This window comes from Talpa occidentalis, unplaced genomic scaffold, assembly GCF_014898055.3.
Source record: "Talpa occidentalis isolate TD23 unplaced genomic scaffold, MPIMG_talOcc4v2.1 talOcc4.2, whole genome shotgun sequence".
In the NCBI taxonomy this organism is placed as follows: domain Eukaryota; kingdom Metazoa; phylum Chordata; class Mammalia; order Eulipotyphla; family Talpidae; genus Talpa; species Talpa occidentalis.
Genome location: NW_023602073.1, coordinates 152,647,819 through 152,668,789, shown reverse-complemented (window position 1 = coordinate 152,668,789; position 20,971 = coordinate 152,647,819). Strand labels below are relative to the sequence as shown.

The 20,971-nt window shown below is 66.2% G+C and overlaps 1 protein-coding gene across 6 annotated transcripts in view; it reads right to left on the bottom strand.

Moving 5' to 3' along the window:
• AFDN (afadin, adherens junction formation factor) overlaps window positions 1–20,971 on the bottom strand; it is a 68,170-nt gene that overhangs the window by 21,680 nt on the left and 25,519 nt on the right. For 3 of the 6 annotated variants that reach the window (XM_037520713.2, XM_037520712.2, XM_037520714.2), the window contains exons 9-21: window positions 19,931–19,975; window positions 16,306–16,400; window positions 15,536–15,798; window positions 14,957–15,026; window positions 13,010–13,125; window positions 11,488–11,549; window positions 11,180–11,385; window positions 8,712–8,857; window positions 8,034–8,128; window positions 7,511–7,776; window positions 6,162–6,305; window positions 5,011–5,209; window positions 1,609–1,712 (exon numbers count right to left, since the gene is read on the bottom strand). In XM_037520713.2, coding sequence (XP_037376610.1) covers window positions 1,609–1,712; window positions 5,011–5,209; window positions 6,162–6,305; window positions 7,511–7,776; window positions 8,034–8,128; window positions 8,712–8,857; window positions 11,180–11,385; window positions 11,488–11,549; window positions 13,010–13,125; window positions 14,957–15,026; window positions 15,536–15,798; window positions 16,306–16,400; window positions 19,931–19,975 — 1,811 coding nt within the window. Of the gene's footprint in view, window positions 1–1,608; window positions 1,713–5,010; window positions 5,210–6,161; window positions 6,306–7,510; window positions 7,777–8,033; window positions 8,129–8,711; window positions 8,858–9,562; window positions 9,584–11,179; window positions 11,386–11,487; window positions 11,550–13,009; window positions 13,126–14,956; window positions 15,027–15,535; window positions 15,799–16,305; window positions 16,401–19,930; window positions 19,976–20,971 lie in introns of all 6 variants that reach the window. The other 3 variants (XM_037520715.2, XM_054697975.1, XM_037520711.2) reach the window with 2 other exon arrangements.

Sequence of the window (20,971 nt, the reverse complement as noted above, 5' to 3'; positions counted from 1 at the left end):
CAGGGGTGACACACGCGCCAGGAGCCTGACAGGTGACCCTGAGCGCCGTGCGGGCCACACGACGCTCCCAGGGCCGAACTTACACCACCACACTCCCAGCATCATCGGGAGCGAAACTAAAGATCTGCCTGTGTTACCTCCAGGAAGAAGTGCCCGGGCTTCTGCAAAGAAACTGAGCCCCATTTTACACCCGATGGGGAGGGCAGCGACAGAAGCGACCCGCGCCTCTGGCTCTCGGTAGTGGCGGCCTCAGCAGGGCCACGCAGGGAGCAAAGCCAGGCACCGGGCGGCCCCGATGGGGCTGCGTGAGGCCTGTCGGGGGGGCTCTCGGTCGCAAAGGAATGGGAGCGAGGCGGCCACCGTGGCCACGGCGGCGCGGAGGGGACGCTGGGGCGCGCACAAGGGCGCACGGCCAAGGGCCCTAACACGACTCGCCCGCCCAGGGCCAGAGCCAGAGAGAGCACACTTCAAGGGAAGCAAGACGAGAGGACGTCAAAACTGCTTAAAGCCAAGGCCTGCGCTCCCAGGGGCCCTGCACACACGCAGAGCGCCGGCGTCTCCCCTCCAAGGCAGTTTCCCTACCAAGCCCGGCAGGGGAACTGCTGCTGTCACCTGGGGCTGGAGGAGCCGCCTCTGGAGGACCCACTCGGAGTGCTGGGGGTGGCGCAACCCCCGTGGGCGGCCCCTCGCTGCGCAGACACCGCGGCTGACGGCGTGCTCAGGTCAGGGGCCGCTCGCGGGACGGAGGCTGTGGAGCCCAAGGGCCGCGGCGCTGCCTTGCACCTCTCTCCTCTGGGTCCGAGGCGAGGCCTGGCCCGGCCACGTGGAGGTTCCGGACAGCCAGCCTGGGCCTACCCGCTGAGGAGACTCGCCCCTCCTTCCCGGACCAGCAGCGGCCTGCACACTGCACTCTGGCGCCGAGGGCACAGGCGACCGACTGCCACGCCCACAGCGAGGTCACCCACGGCGGCCTCGACAGACGTGTGCTCACTTCTGCTCGGCCCTCGCTGGCCCCGTGACTGGCTTGGGAGCCGAGAATGGCAATTACAGAAAAATATTTGAAGTAAATAAAATGTACCAGGCAGTTCAAAAGGCAGCGGCGCTGTGTCGGCACCTCCCTGGACGGACACAGCAGACACGCCAGGCGGGCGGGCCGGGCCCTGGGCCTGCTCCCGCTCTGCCAGGCCGGAGTGTCCTCACTTGGTGGAAAGTCTCCGCGGAGCAAAGCGGAGTGTCCCTTATGACCGAGCGGCTGTCAGTGCCGGGACTGACCCCTCTCAAAGACTGGGTGGCAGCCAGCGCCCCGACGCGCTTCGAGAGGGCAGAAGCGCGGAAAGAAAATGCTTTTCCCAAAGAAAAACACTCTGGTGAGACGCATTAGCCGACCACTTGCACTCGCTTCTAGACCCGGCTGCGTCACGGCTGCTGCGAGCGAGCGCGCACGAGCTCAATGTTTAAAAGGACCTTCGGTTCAGACGCCACCGCTAAAAACTGGCATAGATCACGGGTGAGGACGTTCACATGAGCTTGGGCTTGAAAGGAGACGGGAAGGCGCTCTGCCCGTGGGCGGCGCTGCGGACCCCCCGGCGCCCACCCCGCGGTACTTGCCAGCTCCGAGCTCTCCCTCGACAGGTGGCTCTCGTAGTCGGCACCTTCAAAATAGATGGTCCACGTCCCCGGGGAGCGCGCGTGGGGCACCAGCCTGCAGAAGCCTGGGGAGAGAGGGCGCCGTCAGTGTCCCTGCCGGCCCCCCGCCTCCAGCAAGGGGCACACGCGCTCGAGCGCTTGCGCTTTGACACCCCGAGCTTCTCCAGCCCCCGAAGAGCCCCCTGGACATGCAGTGCTGTCCCTGATCGTGGTGCAGCGACTTCCCAGACCAGGCGAGAGGGTGAAGCGGCTTCCCGTCTAACGTGTCCCAGGGAGCATTTTCTTGTTCCCCTTATTTTGCCATTTATGTTTCCCACCACTGCTCCCCATCCCTGCCCCTTCTGCCCCCCAACCCGGGCCTCGGGACGTCCTGTGGTCTCTGAAGTGTCTTACGTCCTCGCGTGGCTGGCTGGGCGGCGTTTGCTCCTGTTGCTCTGACTTACTGCGCCGTGCACGGCTCTCCCAGACCCCTCCTTCGTGTTGAAAACAGCTGCATCTCACGCACGGCATTCTCTTCCCTGGCTGCGTGGTGCGCCACGGCACGCAGCTACCCCACTCCTGCTCCAAGTGTCCACTGATGCTGCTGGCCCGTCCTGGCTGTCGTCCACACTGCTGCCCTGACCACTGTGGGGCTGAGGGATTTGTAAATTGATGGTTCCATAGTCTTTGGCTCTCCGCCCGGGGGCGGGGGTGCCGGTTGTGCCGTATTTCCATTTTTAGCTTTTTAAGGTAAATCCGGGTCATTTCCCACAACGATTTCTCCCGTTCCGTTCACAGCCACGCTGCGGCAGGCGCCCTTCCTCCACACCCTTCCCAGCACGGCTTGCTGGGGGCCTTGGTTCTCTCGGAGCGAGGTGGGGTCCGCGCCTCTTCCCGGAGGGGCGATGAGCATTCACGTCTCTCGGCCTCTGGGTCTCCTCTTGGGGAAGGATCTGTCCATTTCTGCTGCGTATCTGCTAACCGGGCAGTCTTTTCTTACTGCTGACCTGCATGAGTTTTTAAAATAGATCTTGAATATTGATCCCTTTATCAGCTGCATGTCGCATGAACGTGCTTCCCGTCCAACGGGGTGTTCACTGGATCATTCTGTCTTTTCTTTCCCTGCAGAGGAGCCTCCACCGCACAGCCGCTGAACGGTTTACATGCAGCTCCCCTCACAGGGCCTGAGTCGCCCAGGACAGCCCCTGCGGCCCCATGCGGCGCGCCGCCGTGGCCCGTGGTGTTGCTGCCCTCGGTCTCCCCTCTACGTCCCTCGTCCCCCTGGAGTGTCCTCATGCGTGGTGTCGGCGAGCAACGCATGTTTCTTTCCTCACATGTGGCTCTCGCCCATCTGATGGCCTGGGGTGTCGCACCCCAGGCGCGAGGGGGGTATATGCAGGGTTATTTCTGGGCTGCTGATCCTCTTCCAGGCCACTGGGCCGGGCACCCGCTGCTGCGCCAACAGCCCGCGTCACGGGCGAGCCTGGCGTCAGGCAACGGGCACCTTCGCTCCTCTCCTGGTCTTCTGGAGCTGCTTTTCAGTTCGAAGTTTTTGTGTCTCCTCATAAACGTCAGCACTTTGTTCCGTTTCCGTAGCAGCGCGGCTGGCCTCTGGCGGGGAGCAGGGGCAACGCGCCACTCAGGCGCCCCCACGGGCCTGGGCAGTGCTGCCAGCACCGAGCTGGTGTGGCCTTCGCTGGGGTGTGTGTCCTCCTTTGGGAGGCTGACGCTGAGGTATTTAGCCCTTTTGGAGCAACTCTCCATGGAGCTTTCTCCTTAACTTCTTCCGCTTCTTGGGGGCTGTTGTGTATAAAAGGTCACAGTCTCGGGTGCTGGCTCTGTGCCCGACCCCTCTGCTGCGTCCCCACCGGCGTCAGCAGGGTCGAAGGACCCTCTGCAGACACCGATGGCCCCGCGTCCGTGTGGCGTCCACCCCCCCTATTTCCTGTGTTTGTCTGAAGGTTCCGGCTGAGACGTCCAGCGCCAGGTGAAACGGAAGTCACCATGGGCACCCTGGTCTTGTTCCCGATCCCCAGGGGAAAACACCCCACTCTCCTGCTGGGTGTGGCACTGGCCGCTGCTCCGTGGCTATGACCTTTACTGCACCGAGCCAGGCTCCCTGCTGCTCCCACCCTGTTTCGAGGTCTCGTCGCCATCAAGGGTGCGGGACCTTATGGAACACTTTCCGTGCACCTATCGCGAGAAGACGTCTCATCCTCGCTGTCTTCGCGCCATGCGTCACTTTTCTATCATGCGCCTGAACAGGAGCCTGCAAGGTCTGGGAGAAACTACATCTGGAGACCTTACTGTGCTCAGCCTGGCAGAGGCCGGTCCCGCGCCCCGAGCCAGCAGCTGTGCGCATGACAAAGGACACCCGAGCAGGGCTGTCCGTCCCAGCGCTGACCCCGCGCGTTGGAAGGAGCCCAGCAGGCGGCAGCCCCGTGAAGGTGGGGAGGCCCAGCTGAGTCGCCCCAGGGCGCGGAGGCCCAGCCCGGAAGCCGGAGGGCACCGAGCCCACGGTGCGTGCACTGGCAAGAGGGCAGGAAGGTCCAGCCCAGCCTGAGCAGAGGTCCTTCCTGGTGGGCTCTCCCCTCGGCCCTGTGCGTGGGTGGGGTGTCTGCAGGAAACGTGGACAGCACATCTAGGGGGTGTGAGGGCTGGTGTGCATGGTGGACACACGCCAGGCGTGCCAGGCCAGCGCAGCCGGGCCCACTCTGGGGTTGGGGGCTCCTGACAGAGCCTGGTCAGGGGCCGCCCCAGGCTCTGTCCTGTCCTGGGCCACAGCAGAGCCGGCCCCGCCCCACCACCTTGCCCCCGAGGCCCAGGCCGGAGGCAGGTGCAGAGCCCCTGCCTTCTGAGTAAGGAGCTGCTTCGGAACGTGAGCCGAAGGGCCAAAGGGCTGGAGGATCGCGATGGAGGGAGTGTGGTCAGTGAGACGCGCGAAGGCTCTGGGCTTAATCCTGCCTTTCCAGTGCTGGCGCTTGCCAAAGTGGGTCCTGCACCCCTTGAAGTTCCCCAGCGAGAAGCGGGAAAGACACAGAGCTGTCCAGTACTCAGGCCTTTTGTCACGACACATGCCCAGGGAAAGGCAAAGGAGGTCAGGAGACGAGGGCAGCTGAGCATGCCAGCGGCCATCACACGAGTCACCGCTGTCAGGGGACCGCCACCCCTGTGCAGCCCACACAAGCCTGGTGCAGAGAGGGCCGGGGCGGTGCCTGTCCCCCCAGGGCTACACTGTCCTGCTGACCACTCAGCCCACACTGCGCGCTGTTGCAGAAGGGCCCCCACTGGCCGGGCCAGCCACCACCCCTGCCCGCACCCTTGGGGTCCCAAAACATGCCCAGCGCACAGCCCGTCCAGACGGCAGTCCCGACAGGCCTTTACCTCTCTGGCACAGAGGATCTAGGAATTCGTGCAGACCGCTGGGGACGTTCCTGACCACGTCACAGGAGTAGCCGTCCTCCGGCAGCAGGAAGGGCAGCTGCAGGTCGGGGTCCTCCTCCAGCTGCACCTCCCGGCCGTCGCTGCGCGCCAGTTCGTCTGCCGTGTTCTCGGCCACGCCCACCACGCTCTCGATCAGGTCCTGGGGGCAGAGGCCACGTGAGCGGGCGGTGGAGGGGCGAGGTGGCTGTGACGCGGGACGTCGGGCACGAGGCGCCTCCACGCGCGACCCAGGCCCCGCACCCACTCCGCATGCACCTCGCCACAGTGCCGGGGCCGCCGCAAGAAAGTGCTTCTCTCCCTTTCGATAGCAGGATTTTGCCCTTGCACAGCTGTTTAGCTCCCAGGGGCTAAGAACTGCATGTTTGTAGCACCCGGAGGGAAGCTGACAGGACACTGAAGGTGACCAAGGCAGCACGGAAGCGCCCACGCTCCCAGGCCACGCAGGTTTTCCTTCCAAGTCACAGGTGACGCCGCCGTAAAGCCCTTTCCTCACCGCACCACGCCACACCATGAGCTGCCGGCTCCCCACCGCACTGCTCAGGCCCGGGCGCCCCCTCCTCCCATGGGCTCCACCCGCGTCCCGCTCCTGCCCCGTGGCTGGGCACACTGCAGACGGTGGCCCTCCCACCCCTGGCAGCGCAGCACACCCCAAGGACAGACATGGCCAACGTGGGCCCCAGGGGCCAGGGCCTTTGCTCTCGCCTTGCGCTGGCACGAAGCCACCCTGGGGCCGACCCTCCAGCCCACCCCGACGTGACCTGCCCCCCAAGGCTGCATCAAGGCCATGCCTTGGCATGCTATGCACCTATGGCCACACACTCAAGGGTGCAGTGGCCTCGGGCCACACCCCAGGCCCATGGACACCGTGCGCCTGCACCCAGCCCCAGGCCGCACCGCACACGGGGCTCCCGGGCAGCATCCCAGCAGCCCCCGCCAAGGACACCCCCAGCACCCATGCCCTGGACTAACCCCGTGAATGTGGAATGCTCTGCCCCGGAATGTGGGGCTTCTGCCCCGCCCTGGCATCAGGTGCTCTCCTGAGGCAGCCATGGCGCCCTCGGGCCGGGCCGAGGGCGGCAGCACCCACTCACCGCAGGGATGAAGGGCTCATCGGGGGCGCAGTGGTAGTTCTGCAGCAAGGCCTGCAGCTGCAGCGAGTTCAGCTTGAAGCAGGTGCTGCTGATGTTCGGGACGTCGCCCGGCGCGTACTTGTCCATGGTGAGCAGAGTGGTCGCCTGTTCAAGAGCGAGCGACACGCAGCCTCGTGGCCTGAGGGACTTAGTGACCAGTCCCTGCCGTGGGGTGCCCTGAGCCAGGAATCTGCCAGCTCAATCGCGGGAGCCAGGCACTGTCAAGGGCTCGGCTCCCCCAACTGCCGATGTTGCCCGCAGCCCAGTGCCCGGAGGCCTCTCACACATGTGGAGTGAGAACCTCCCACTCGTGGTCACGAAGTCGTTTAAGGCTGGGGGGTGTCTGGGCAGAGCCGCCCTGCAGGGCCCGTCCACGGCAGCAGCCACGCAGTGCAGCAGCGGCTCAGCACACCGCCCCGAGGCCAGCTTCCGGGACCTCTGACCTCTTAGCATCTCAGACACCCCTGAGCACGGGACGCCAGACCAGCAGGCTCCTGGCCCTCGCCCTCTGTCCTGGCCCCGAGTCCTCTGGGTTAGCTTGCCCCCGTCTCTCTCTCTCTTTCTCTCTCTCGTCTCTACATTTTCGGGGTAACTTTTCTGTATCCACTGCAGCGTCTGCTTTGTGGTTGCTGGCTCTGTGATGCGTTAACACACATTGAAGAAACGTACCATGGTGTCTGAGTGTTAACTGTGAAGCATTTACAACGACAAAACAAATGCATCTGTCAATTTTAAAACCCACTGTTGTTGTTTTACTGCCCGTGCTATTTACTGACATCCAGACACTCCTACAATCGCATCTTATGGCGCCGGTCTGAAGAGCGCGTTATTACCCATCCGCAAACCGCGATTTGAGCTTCCAGAGGGAGCTGTCTGAAAGGGGCCTAACGGCACTCAGGAAACAGGGCTGCTAAGGAATGTGGGTTCTGCAGGTCGCCATCACCCGTGACGGGCAGTGTGTCCCCCAGTGCCTACGTTGAAGCCCTAGCCCCCGCAGATTGTGGCCTTACTTGACAGAAGTGGGGGCTAAAAAGAGGCCAGCAGGCCCAGTGGGATGCTCCATGAGAAGGTGGACATGTGGGGTGCCCTGTGAGGCCAGAGCAGAGATCGGGGTGCTGTGTGCCGAGCCCCAGGAGGCTGGCGAGGGCCAGCAGAGCACCCAAGCTGGACAGGGCACCCAAGCGTGGCGGCCCCAGGAGAGAACACACCTCTTCTGCTCGGCGCAGCCCCCAGCGGGGACCTGCTTCACGCTCACCCCCGAGCCCCGCCCGCGAGCACACTGGACTCCGGCAGGCCCGGCAGTGACCCACCTGCACGATGCGGCTGAGGTGGCAGTCGGCCGCCAGCTCCAGGCCCTGCTTCTCTGCCCAGGCCTCCACGCGGCCCAGCTGTTGGCGGATGATGGCCCCCCAGTAGTGGGAGCACAGCCCCGACTCGGGCTCGGTGACCAGCCGGTTGAACAGCCACATGTTGATGAAGTGGAAGAGCTGGGAGAACAGCTGGATGGTCAGTGCCGCGTTGACTCGGCAGCGCCGCAGCAGCGACATGGCGCCCGTGAGCGTGTGCAGGACGTCATCTGCGGGACACAAGGCGCTCAGCGGGGGGGGCACTGTCACGGCCTCGCGCAGGGGAGCCCGGGCAGCAGCCCACTGAACCCAGGCCACAGCGAGACATGCCCAAGCGCTCGTCTCAGACTGTTCTTCTGCACGAGACACGGGGCTCAGACAGACTGACCGCAGAGAGAAGACAAAGTCCAGCAGGACGGCTGCATTGCGTCAAGTGCCCCCCCAACAGTCAGATGCGGGGCGGGAGGGGAGACGCGGGCATCCTAACCGATTTTTGGCCTCTGCAGGCTGTTCTCTTCAGGGTCGTCCAGGAAGGCCGGCATGTAGTTGCTCAGTTCCGTCTGCAGACAGTGGACCAGGAATCTGAGAACATGGAGACAACACAGATTATCTCAGCGTGACGGGGCTGTGACCAGATGTGGCCCCACATGACGTAAAACAATCTGGCTGTTTAGGAATATTCTCCTTTTAAGAAACGTGATGGCGGGCCTCCCCTGGGGGCGCAGCGGTTGAGCTCCGGGTTGCGAAGCTGCCCGCAGCCTCTGCAGCGCCGGTTCCATCCCCAGCCTCCGGGCGAGGGTCCCCCATGGCGCGCAGACCTCTCCTGCCGCCCGCTGCTCCCCTCAGCAGTGTGCTTCGGTCCTTCTGCCTGTTTTGTTCCCCGCTCTGGCTCTGGTGGATCCTCTCACCCTCCCGCGCTTCTGACTGTGCCCAGTGCTTGTATAAATGAATAAATAAATCTTTAAAAAACGTGACTGCATCAACCTCTGAATCCCTGAAATAGACTCATGTCACCGAGCTCAATGGATTAAATCAGCATTTTGCACGCTCCTGGACGCTCCTCTTCAGCGAGGCCACGTAAAGCATTCACAGTTCGCTTTACAGACCCCATCAGAACACGACTCCATCCTGCACGGACCAGGGCACCCCGAAGCAGGCTCCTTACTTGAAGGCCACCTGCACCAGGTGCGCCAGGACGTCCTGGGCATCCAGAGTGATGCGGCTCAGGTCGCGGTCCTGCTTGATGAAGTTGAGGAGCTCCGACGCGTTCGCCATCCAGAAGGCCAGTGCCCCCGCGATGTTCTTCTGTTTCTGTAGACAGAGCGCCCCGCCGTGAGCAGCTCAGGACACACGGATGCCACGCAAGTGAGAAGGCGCGTCTGGAAAGCTGCTGAGGACAGACCAGCACCTTCCCGCGTCCCCAGGCGGCCACCACAGATACCAGATACTCGCAGAGGGGTTTGGGAGCCCGGTCGCGGTGGCCATTAGGTCACCGCTGCCCACTGGGGCCCGTGGGCAGAGACGCACGGCTCTAACTGCCAGCGTGGCTGGAGTCGGTGGGAAGCGACATGCGCAGACCGCCGCCGCGTGGGCACGCGCTATCTGGTAGTCTGTGACGGGCACGCATGTGCCCGTGGGACCCGCCACCGCCCCGATTCTGGCAGTTGCTGGCCGGACGCCTAACAACTCAGCATCGGGCGCTCATCTGCCCCCACCCTGTCGCCCAGCCACGGGTCAGGCAGGGCGACCCCAGATGAGATCCAGAGAGTGGGAGCCGAGGATAAACAATCAAGAGAAGAAACAGAACTTTTGTCATTTCATATCCACACTGAAGTGCGTTAAGCAGAGTTATGAAATGCTGAGAAGGCTGCAGTCAGAGGTTAGGTGCTGCATGTCGAGGTGCCGAATGAGTGTTATGGCTGCTCGGTCAGTGGCCGGGTGCTGTGTGGACATGGAAGCAGCATGAGAAACTTGGCCAAGCCAGCGCAGCCGGGGCAGCCCCAGCAGCACGCCTACCTGGTCACCCTGGTCTAGCTCCTGGAGAAAAACAGACGAAGGGGAATCAAGCAGAACGAGAGAAAGACACTTGTAAACAATCATGACAGTCAGAAAAAAAAATCACAACACTGACATGCACGCACAACGTAAGGCCGCGGGGTCACGCGGCCCCCAGGCTCCCTTCCGCAGCGGCTCTGAGCAGCTTGGGAGGCGACACCAGGGCTGGATCTACGTTCCCAACCCCGCGGCGACCGGTGGCCCAGGCTCCTCTACAAAGGCGGGAGGACGGACACCCGCACACCCAGACCATGCGGGACGGCGGGGGGCCTCTGTCGCCTGGACCAGAGCGTGTCCGGTCTCCTCACGTCCCCTCCCCGGGCTCGTTCACGGGGGTGAAGGACTCAGGAAAGACCATCAGACCCAGTGAAAACTCCAAAATGTGCTTCTGTCACAGCGTCCCCTGGCCCTGAGCGTGACACTGCTTGGTGGAAACCAGATCTTCACCAGCGCGGCGCCCACAGCGGCCTCCACCACAGTTCTGCTGTGGGGCGCGGGGTCCCGCCAACCACACGCTGACCCCGCATCTGAGGCGGAAAGAACAGCTCTGCTGACAGGGACGCCACAGACTCGCTTGCGCTCAGCGAGCAAGAGCCCATCAAAACAGCCTGAGGACAGGCAGGTTCATCACGAGAAAGTGGCTCCACAGATCCACACGCAAAGACAAGACAAAGGTTCTGAGCGAAGAAACCCACGTCCGTCTGTGAAGAAGTCAATGTAACAAAACGCGTCTCAATGAAACGACCTTCCTTCTCCAGCTCCTCAGCTGGGCGAAGCCAGCCCGGCCCCCCGAACCCGCGCCAGCCCCGGCACAGAGCAAACACCCCGCAGCCCCTGGGAGGGCAGCCCGCCAAGGCTTGCTGAGCACCAGCCCGTCCGCCTGGCGGGCCCGACGGGGAGGACGCGGCGTGTTCGGCCCAGTCAGCCAACGTCCCAAGCCCGGCCGCCTTTGTGGAAACAGCACTGACAAGCGACGGGAAGAATTTTTAAAAATCTGCTCATTTACTTTAAGGACCAGAAGATGACACCGTGCAGCGTCTGTCACTCTGGGAAGAGGCTACGTCACTCCCGGTAACAGAAGTGCTCAGAGGAAGGCGCTCCGCCAGAGGACACCCCGCCTGGAGCCGCCCCGGAGGGGGCACGCCACTCACCACCAGGCCCGCGTGGGCCGGGCGCAAGGCAGCCAGCGCTCCAGCAGCTGTCACGGCCTGGGAAGGGGCGCCCCTGCTGCGGGTGCCGGGGAGGAGCTGCCTGGCAGGCGCGCGCTTCTCTCTGGAGCAGCGCAGCCGTGCGGGGCGCAGCCGTGTGAGGGCACGTGGCCCTGGAACGGACCTTCACAACGGGGGCTCGTGGTGGGCACACTTCATTCCCACACATTATTTTTCACACCATCTCACCACCTTCTCGGAACTACTACAACGTTAAGGGCTCTGTCCTGACCAGCGCATCAGCTTGTGCAGTCCGTTCCCTTACGCTGTAAGTTACAGGAAAAACACCCGAAAGCGTGGAGTTTCTTTCCAGCTTTTGAACTTTACAGCTGTCGGCGCTGTTAGCACGACCTTCACAGTAGCGAATTACCTGGATGACGCCTTCCATCATGCTCACCATCTTGTTGACGATGGCGACCACCTTGTGGGTGCGCTCCGGGGGGCTGGCGTCCGGCCTGTACTGGCTCGACAGCACGTGCCGGCAGGCCATGTACAGCACGTACGTGGGCGACAGCTTGAAGTGGACCGTGGAGCTGTTGGTGTAGTTGATGATGGCAGACAGAAACGAATCTTCAGCTGTGAAGGATTTCAAAAAAGAACAGAAACAATCACGAAAGTCAAATGGAGGAAAATGGAACGAGAGATAACTTACTAACGATGGAAAGTGAAATTACTTACAACTCTCCCTGAATTCAATGCTTGCAGGCAGAATCAGCTCCGGCCCAGGGGCATCCTGAGTCCTGCAAGAAGCAAGACGACCAGCTCGTAAAAGCAGGTGAGCCGGTCATCACTGATGCGCCGCAGCTCGTGCCCAAGTTTCTTCCTGGGCGGTTTCCCGACCCTGTCTGCCGGCCGCTGCTGCAGCCAGGACACCCCAGGAGAGCGCCTCGAGCCCGACCAGGCCCGGCGTGGCGGACGGTATCTGCTCCCCCGAGAGCAGACCTGACGACGCGCCTCGTCAGGGACCAGGACGCAGCACACCTGCCATCGCGGGGCTCGGGCAGCAGCGAGGACATTGCAGTGAAGCAAGGAGGACCAGGACATGTCAGCCTGCACAGCGGAGAGACGGCAAAGAGCCAGACCCCGCCTTTCTCGCCAGAGGAAGAGCTGGCCGCGGTGGTCCCCTCCGGCCGGCAGCATGACGCCTTCCTGCCACCTGTCCACGCTCAGGGCTCCCGAAAGCCACGTGGGCCCGCACCTTCCAGCATGCTGCCCGACACGACCTCAACAAGCGACCACCCACAGCCTGGACACAGAGCAGCTGCCATCGGGGGCGCCTAAGCAGCAGCACCGTGCTGACCTATGCCCGGTAGTCAGGGTCCAAGTCATGCCAAAATCAGGCGTTATCTACCTGCCACAGAAAGGTCACTTACCGCATCTAATGAAACTCACACAGCAAACACAAATCCTGGAATGTAACCAAGAGCCCCACACAAACAATAAATAAATAACCCCCCCCAAAAAAGGCCCAGGATTCCCACATGAATCTAACTACCTCCGTGGAAAGGCTCCTACTAAACGCCGCGGCGTGGAACGCCCTCTGCGGGACGTCGAGCAGCGATGCCCTCCTCCCGGGCCTGCCCGAGAGGCCTGTCCTGGCTGGCCACCTGCCTCAGTGGCCAGATCTGGACGGGGGCAGTGAGGTGGGCCTCATGGACAGTCTGCAATAGGCCTCGGAAGAAGCCGGCCCCTCTGGGCCAGCAGCAGAGGGCGCCTCACCGTCCACCAGACACGGCATCTGTGGTCACCGGTCACCGGCAGCAAGGCAGGGGGCAAGATGGCGTATTTAGGACGCGCTGCTCAGCAGACCTAAGCTGCGATGCAGGCCTGAGCCCGCCTGTGGGGCCTGGAGTGAGGCCGCAGAGACGCGACTGGACCCTGTTTCTCTGGCCGGGCCTCGGCCCCACACCACGGGTGCTGAAGCACCTGAGTTTGCGCCAGAGCGGGTAGAGGGGCAGTGCCACCTGAGCAGAGAAATGACCCTGTGCCGGCCCAGCAGGAGCCGCCTCGAGTCTGCACAGGGCGGCAGCGGCGGGTGGCCAAGGGGCCCGCCGGGAGCACAGGGAGGCCAAGGCACAGCTGCGGGGGCAGCTCTCTCCCGAACCCCAACACGACCAGGACGTGCGCGTAAGCACCGCCAGATTCCGCAGCATCAGCCGCCCCAGACGCGCGGCCAGCCCCACCCAGCGCCACGGCCCACCTGCTCTCCTGCCGCCGGCGCTCCTGCTGCTCCACGCGGACCATGGGCTTCACCATCCCCCGCTCGGCCGTGCTGCAGGCGGAGGATGCGCGGTCGCCATCCAGCCGCGTGGTGCTCTGACCGGAGAGAAGGCAGGTCAGGTGACAGAGGCGGGGCGGTGCGCACGGAGGAGCAGGATACAGGGCGACGGTGCACAGTGCAGCGAGGACCCGAGACCCCCTCGACACCCCGCCCGCCCTCAGCTGGACGCTGGCCCCAGGCGGGCAGAGGCGGCTCACAGGGCTCTCCTCCGGCCTGGCCGAGGGCGTCGCGACACCTGGGGAGCACTCTGTGTCCTCCACCGACACGGGCAGATGCGCACGGCGGTGACGGCGCCCACTCCGCCAACTCGCGCAGGCAGTAGCCTGGACGGTGCCCGCCGATGCACGCGAAGGCCTCCAGGAGGGCACCAAGAGCAGCGTCTCGCTCCACCTGGGCACCGAGTGTGGTCAGTGTACCCGTGTCCCCCCAGAGGCCACGCTGGGCTGCATGAACCTGTCCAGATTTTTACATTTTCTGTGAATGTATCTGAGCCACCCTTGTAAAATGAGCCTTTTGTGTGTCTTAAACATCCTACCATCGTCCTCCCGTTACAGATGCGGGACATTTGTGTGGCATTGCCGGTCTCACCGGGCCAGCGTGTGCCCTAAAGTGCCCGTTGGCACAGAGGCCACAACTGCCAGTCTGTGCATGGCCGGCCCAGGACAGCGAGGGCTGAGGGGCACCGACCCCGCGCGGCCATAGCCCCCATGAGCATCACCTCCACCCAAGGCGCAGCCCCCAGGCCGGCCGGCTAGTCACACGCAGCGGCTGCGTCCTCGCTGCGGAGACTGCCACACACGCATGGCCTCAGCGAGCCAGTGGACCGACACCCACGGGGCTTCAGAAGGGCCCACCGCCGCGTCCCGAACAGCAAACACAGACCGCGGACCAGCGTGTTGGTTCTCTCCTCAGCGTACTGAGCATTCCAGGTCAACGACCTGTTTTCTCAAGAAACTAAACTCTCTGACTCAGTGGTGTTTAGCTGTGGGGGCCCTTCCGAGGCCCCCGAGGCAGCAGGCACCTGCCTCCTCCCTCAACACACGGCCCAGTGCCGGGAGGGCTCACGCAGGAGCGCAGCGGGGCTGTGGGTGCCCACCGGCCGCCAAGTGCACAGGGTCACAGCCGAGGCATGAGCGCGCTAGGGAGACGCCGAGCTGGAGCCCGACCAGGGCCGGCCTGCACGTGGGCACCAGAAGCCCGTGGACGGGCACGGCCAGTGAGGCCGCACAGGGCAGGCTGAGAGGGACCCGCGCGGGAGCCGTGCAGCAGGCGGACGATGGGGACGCCGGGAGGCCGGGCCCCAGCGGAGCAGAGCGCGCCGCCTGCACGCATCAGGGAGGCTGCGGGGGAGGGAAGGCGGGAGAGGCCCACAACGCAGGCGGCCCCCGCCCCGGGCACACAGGCTGCCGGCAGGCCCGCACGACCTCAGGGCAGGGGCGGCCAGGGCCCCAGGCTGGAGGCAGAGGGGAGAGCCCTCTGAGGCCGAGTCCGTGCTGCCCCTCCGAGGCGGGAGGGCGGGTGTGGTGCCCGCTCCATGCTCAAGGCGAGGAGCCCGCCAAGTCCACGGTTGCTGAGGGGCCCCCGGGCTCTCCGAGGGGCAGCGGGTGGCGGCAGGGAGGTGAGGGAGGGAGCCGTGGGACACAGCCCCGGTGACCACCATCGGGGCGGCCAGTCAGCTGCCCGGAGCCTGACCGCCCACATGGCCTGACAGAGGACGGGGCCGTGCAGCCACAAGGCCTGCCGCCAGCACGGGCCCCGGGAGGAGGGCGAGGGCGGGTGCGCGTCCAAGCCCAGGCCCCGCCCAGGAGACTGGCTGCCCATGCGCCACGGCGGAGGCCGCCCGTCCACACCGCGAACCCCACCCACCTTGCTGGTCGGCAGCGACGTCCCACCGTGAGCGTCCCCGCCCAAGGCGAAGGTCGTCTCCTGAAGGGCCCTGCGGGGCAGAGAGCACAGGCGTGAGCGGGCCCGGGCAGCGGGCGAGGACCCCGGGAGGTCCCCAGGCGGCGTCTCCGCAGCGTGCGCGCTGGAGGCTGACACGCTCGTAAGTTCATGAGCTTCTCCCGCTGGGGGAGACGCCGCGTCCTCAGGGTCCCGTGGCTTTGGGAGGACGGACAGAAGGGAGGAGCAGGGAGGCAGCGCTTTCCAGCGGGGCTGGCGCCCGAGCAGGCCCCTCACTGGCCCCACGGCGCGTGGGCCTTCGCAGGAGCCACGAAAGCGCCGGCCGTAAGCCAGGGTAGAGGTAGCTGGGGACTGGGCCGACGTCAAGAGCTTCTGTCTCTTCGACCCCCTGACCCGCCCAAGTCAACAAGAACCAGAACCGCAAGCCCCACTTTGAAATTTTAAAACTTCAAACAAAGCTAAACTTAGCCCCCAGCCCCGGCCCCCCCAAACCAGGCTACACTAGGCATCCCCGCCAGGCCCCAGCGCGGCGCGGGCAGCTACCCAGGCTGGGGCCGGGAGCCCCTCGGTGGCAGGTCCGTCTCCCCGGGCCGCTTGGCCAGCGCGTGGTCCTGGCCAGGGTCCACGAACTTGAACACGTGGGTGGCCCCGAACTGCACGGTGACCCCGCTCTGCAGCATGCTGGTCTCGGAGATGCGCTGCCCGGCCACGTAGGTCTCCGCCTCCACGCTGCGCGGCGTGACGGTGACGACGCCGTCCATGTTGGTGAGGTCGCAGTGATGGGGCTGAATCCCTGCTCCGAACAGCTGAGAAGGAGCCTCCGTCACAACCCACGCAGACTTAGGGAGCCTGCAAGCCCCGTGACGAGGGGAAGCCTGCCCCCGGGCGCCTCCCTCCAGGGGCCCCCTGACACCCTGCAGACGAGCCAGCGCCGCGATCCGGACGCGGCTCTCGCCCAGCGTGGCCCAGCCGTGCCGACAGGCGCCCACTCTCTGCCTCAGCGGGGGAGGAGGGAGGCAGGGGGAGGACGCGCAGAAGCTGCCCCGTCACTGCAGAGGGAGGGGCCGCTGCGCCCACGGGCACGAGGGGCGCGCCGGCCATCTGCACCCGGAGACGTGCCAGCCCTGCTCCTGGGCCAGGCCCCCGGCAGTGCCCACCTCCAGGGAAAGCGCCTGGTCCCAGGAAGACGTCGCCAGAGCCCACACGTCTGGGGTAGGCACAGACACCCCCCGCCCAGGGAGAGCGCGGCCCAGGCCCCGGAGCCCAGGCCCGGAGGAGCCGCCCCCGCGAGCTCCCGGGCAGGCGGGCCGCACCTGGATGGAGCTGTCGTCCAGCTTCTCCGTCCCCACCTCGGTGACGCTGCGCTGCAGGCGGTACAGCTTCGGCCTGTCCCTGGAGTCGGAGCCGTCTGTGGGGAGAGCGCAGGCCCCGTCACGCGGCTGCCGCGCAGAACAGGGAGCGGCCTCGGAAAGGACGCGCCGTTCCCCGTTCTCCGCGTTTCCGCACAACTTCCCGAGTTTCCGTCACACAACTCCGCTGGGCAGAGAAAATTCAGTGGGAAACGAACACGCCGGCCTTCACTTAATGCCCTCAGAGGCGGGGACCACCCTCCCTCCCGACATCCCCCATCGCCGACGCCCTCCGCGGCACAGTCCTGCCAGCAAAGACCGCGGGGCACGCAGGGCCGCGGACAGCCTGGCACGGGGGGCGCACAGCCCTGCCGCTCACCCCACGTCTCCTGGGCCAGACACCAGCTGAGGCCCACGTGAGCCTCGTGTCCGCTGTCGCCGGGAGACGGAGACGCCGGCACAAGGGCCCCGCTGGGGCAGGGAGCTGGGGCGAGGGCAGCGGGGAAGCTGCCTTGGGGTCGGGCCACGCCTCTCTGAACGGGGACACCGCGGCTTCCCTGCGCACGCTCCGAGGTGGGGACGTGCGGGGTCGGCGCCTCCCGCTGGCCCCAGCGCTGCGGGCACACAGGAACGGCCTCCCCGGCAGGACGCCCCAGGCTGGCCCGGCCTGGGCCAAAGCCTCTTCCCAGGGTCCAGCGGACGCCCTGACCTACCTCGCCGGCACCATGACAAGCTTCAGCGCCTGCCAGTTGGAGGCTCCAGTCCCCAGGACCAGGAGCATAAGCCGGGGCCCAAGCTGGCGTCTGGCGCGCAGGGTGCGAGGCTGCTGCCTCCGCCTCCCTCAGGAGAGGCCCGGCGACAGGCGCGCGCCGAGCCGCTGCAGCCGACTTCGGAGTGACAGCCGGAGCCACGCCTCGGTCTGCCCTGGAGAATTTCCACACGGGTGGAGGCAAGAGGAGGCGGACGTCCTCTTGCCTGTGCTGCTCCCGTCTGCCAGGACCGTCCCTCCCTGTGCGGTGGCAGCAGAAGCCTGCTGAGCGCCCACGCCACGGCCTGACCTAAAATGAGTGCCGGAAGGGCCTGGGCTTTCCCTGGACACGGGCAGCCGCTTTCCAGGCTACGAGCCCAGCCTCGAGGAGGCCTGCGAGGGCGTGGACCTGAGGCGGCCCGCACGGCTCGGCGTGCGCCTCCCGTCTCCACGAGCCACTCGGCAGCGTTTCCACTCCTGGCCCCCGGCTCGAGCCACTCGGCGGCCAGGCTTTCAGAGCCCCCTGGCCTCAGGCGGCGCCGGCCCGCAGCTGCTGCCCACAGAGGCCGCGTGTTGGCAGAAGCGACTGTCGGCGGAAAATCAAGGCAACAGCATGAAGGGCCATCTGGCCACACGGACGCACCCACAACAGCCACGTGAGCGAGCCGCAAGGAAGCAGCAGCAGCGACTGGTGGTCAGGACGAGTCCCCGCGGCGGCCGGGAGAGCACAGGCCGCGATCATGGGGACGGGGGAGCCACACCGGCGCGCTCCGCTGCGACTGCTCCGGAAGGCGCTCTCCGGGGGACGTGGCACCGTGACCGTCCTGTCCACGACCGCGAGGGCGGCGGGAGACAGGCTCGGGGCCGGCGGCGGCACGGGCCGGCAGGACCGCGGTGAGCGCCGCCTCGGGCTGGAGGGAGGCAGAGGCGGTGCGGGGACGCTCCACCTGCCGCCAGCCCTCCAGGCCCACCCCCGGGCCTCGCTACCGGCTGAGGGTCCTTGCGGGCAGCAACGGCAGACACAACTGGCCCCTGAAGCGTCCCCACTCTCCCCCCGTGCCCGACGGGCACCCTCCAGGGCAGCGCTGCACGAGGGCCCGCACGCTCTCTCGGGGCCGGCCCCAGGCAGCGGGCGCAGCTTCCAGAACCCGCCTGCACGGGCACACGGAGCCAGCAGGTTCGCTCATCCTTGGATTTTATCATTTTGCCTCAAAAACACACGATCTCTTCTTGCGTTGCAGACTCGGCGGGCACAAGGTGGGCACAGCAGCTGCCCGTTCCTCGCGCCTGCCTGGCTCTGCCACCCCCAGAGCCGAGCCCTCGGCTGTGCCCACACCGTCTTCCTCTCCACACCGGCGTCGGGGGCCGTCCTGGTGCCGAGGGGATGCCCGTGCCCGTGAGGTGCGTGTTGGCCAGCGCACACACGCTCAGGGCACAGAGCGCGACCTCCTGGCACGCGCACCTCGCCTGTCTGCCGTCCTGCTCTGGTTGGGGTGAAGCGCGTTCTCCTCCTCTCTGCAGACACTCCCGGCCCGTCTGGCCTCTGCCGGCATCTGCGCGGCCAAGCCCGCCTGTGCCCTCCCTGGGCCATCCCCCAGGTGCCCCCGAGGTCAGCCTGACCGTGGTGCCCAGGGCCCCTTTTGGCCCCACGCCTGAGGAGGGGGAGCAGGCTTGCGGTCAGAGCACCCCCAGGCCGCCCGTCCAGGGAGCCCCGTGAAGGCGACTCGCCAACGTTCCCAGAGCTCACGGAGGCCAATCTGCACGGCGTCGCCGCTGCGGCGCGGGAAGGACGGGGCGTCGGCTGCCCGGGGGCCGAGGACATGGGCAGCAGCGGGTGGCTGCCGGGGGCCGTCTCTGCAGGCCGGGGAGCGGACGCGCCTGCCCCCTCACTCACACCCGCAATTAGCCAACGCGTGGGCGCACCGTGAGCGTCCCCCCGGGAAAACAACAACACACACGCGCCTCGGGCTCTGCGGGTAGAAAGGGCAGAGCGAACAGCAGCGTCACGTGTTTATAGTTTTAAGACCAGAGCTCTAGTTTGGCCAAAATCCCCCGAAAATCCCAAGTGCAGAGAAAGCCGCACCAACGCGAAACGCTGAGAGGCAACTAGACTTCGCGGGGCACAGCAGGCCTGTCGTCACGCCTGACACGTGAAAACCATGTGCAACACAGGAAGGGGCTTCCCTCCCCGGCGGCTCAGGGCTGAAGCACGGCGCTCGGAAGCCGCCCGCGGCCTCTGCAGCACGCGTCCCATCCCCGGCCGGCCAGGGAGCTGCCCACAGGCGCAGCAGACCCCTCCTGTCTCCCGCTGCTCCCCGCGGCAGGGGTTTCGGTGGATCCGCCTGTTCCGCTCCCTGCTCTGTCTCTGGGGGTCCTCTCACCCCCACCTCTGGCCCGCGCCCCGGCTCTTGAAGAAACGTATCTCCCCGAGACCCACGAGCGGCCGCACTGTGTGGATGCGGCAGTGAAGGCCCAGGGTGTGGCTGGCCTTCCTCTTGGCCGGACGCCCCGCTGTGGCCACCTGGGCTGCCCCGGGAGCCCCCGTCCCTCCGCACCTCTGTCCTCCTCGCTCCGCCGCCGCCACCTGTTCTTTTGGGGCGAAGGGGAAGGAGGAGGCGGGAAAAGCTGCCGCCCGCCCCCGTCCAGACGTCCGCGGCAGCCCGGGCCGAGGAGGGAGGGGCGCTGGCGCGGCACCATCGGCCGCCGACTCGCGTGACGCCGACGGGCAGGGGCGCGCGCACAGCAGCACCTCCCGGCCGCCGCCGCGGAGGGCCCGGCCGCCCTCACCGTCCACCGAGGCGCGAGCTCCCCCGCGGGAGGCGGGCGCGGGCGGGGCATTACCTTCGAGAGCGTGGCCGCTGAGGTAGGCCACGTGACCCCTTCTCCCTGCGGCGAGCGCACGCACAGGACCCAGGTGAGGCGGCGTCCGCAGGACAGAGGCCAAGCAGAAGGAGCCGGAGAGACAGGAGAGGGAGAGCCGAGTGAGACAACGGTCAGGGGAGGAGAAGGGCGTCCAGCCAGCAGCTGTCGGGCTGCGAGGCCGTGCGCCGAGAGAGCAGCGGGCCGGCTGAGGAAACACCAAGACGGCAGGTGAGTCGCCGGAGGCAGCAGAGGACAGTCAGCGCCCCGCGACGGCCCCGCCCTCCTCCGACAGAGCAGGCTCCCCCCGGACAGCCACAGCCCCCAAGCGCCCCCGGACAGGCCCCGAGGGACAGGCTGGGGGCAGGACACAGAGCCCTGGCAAAAGGCAACGTTTGTACACCGCCAGCCAGCCCGAGCCCGCGGCCACCTGCGTGAAGACCTGGAGTGGCCCCGGGCCTTGCTGGTAGCCCCCAGGGAGGGGAAGCAGGTCCCGGGCGGGCGTGTGGGCCGCGAGCAGCTCTGGGCGAGCCCTGGGGCTCCCCTACTCACCGCCGCCCACAGGCTGAGCCCGGAGAGCTCGGGCAGGCCGGGGGAGGAAGCAGGACCCATGTCCCGTGCCGAAGCCCCGCGCCAGAGCGCTGCCCGCCTCACCCGGACACCCGGCGAAGGCAGCGGTCGAGCCGCAGTCCCCGGCCAGGGTGGAGCCTGTGGGGGCCCCCAGGCCAGCCAGGGGTCTGATTGCCAGAGTCCACGGTGAAGAGTCCGGGTCCTGTCGCGCTGAACCAGATGCCCAGCCCGGCCAGAGACCCGCCATGCCAGCTGCTACCAACAGCCAGTTCTCTCCAGGCTCACGTCCTCCATTCTTGAAAAGGGTGATGTGGGGAAACAATCGCTCACTCCCAGCACGTACACGCAGGCCCCACGTGCAAACACAATGCAGAGGCCGAGGCCCGACACAGACGGCCACCCCCACTTGCTCGGGGACGGCCCCGCACCCCGCCTGGGGCCCCGGCCGCAGGA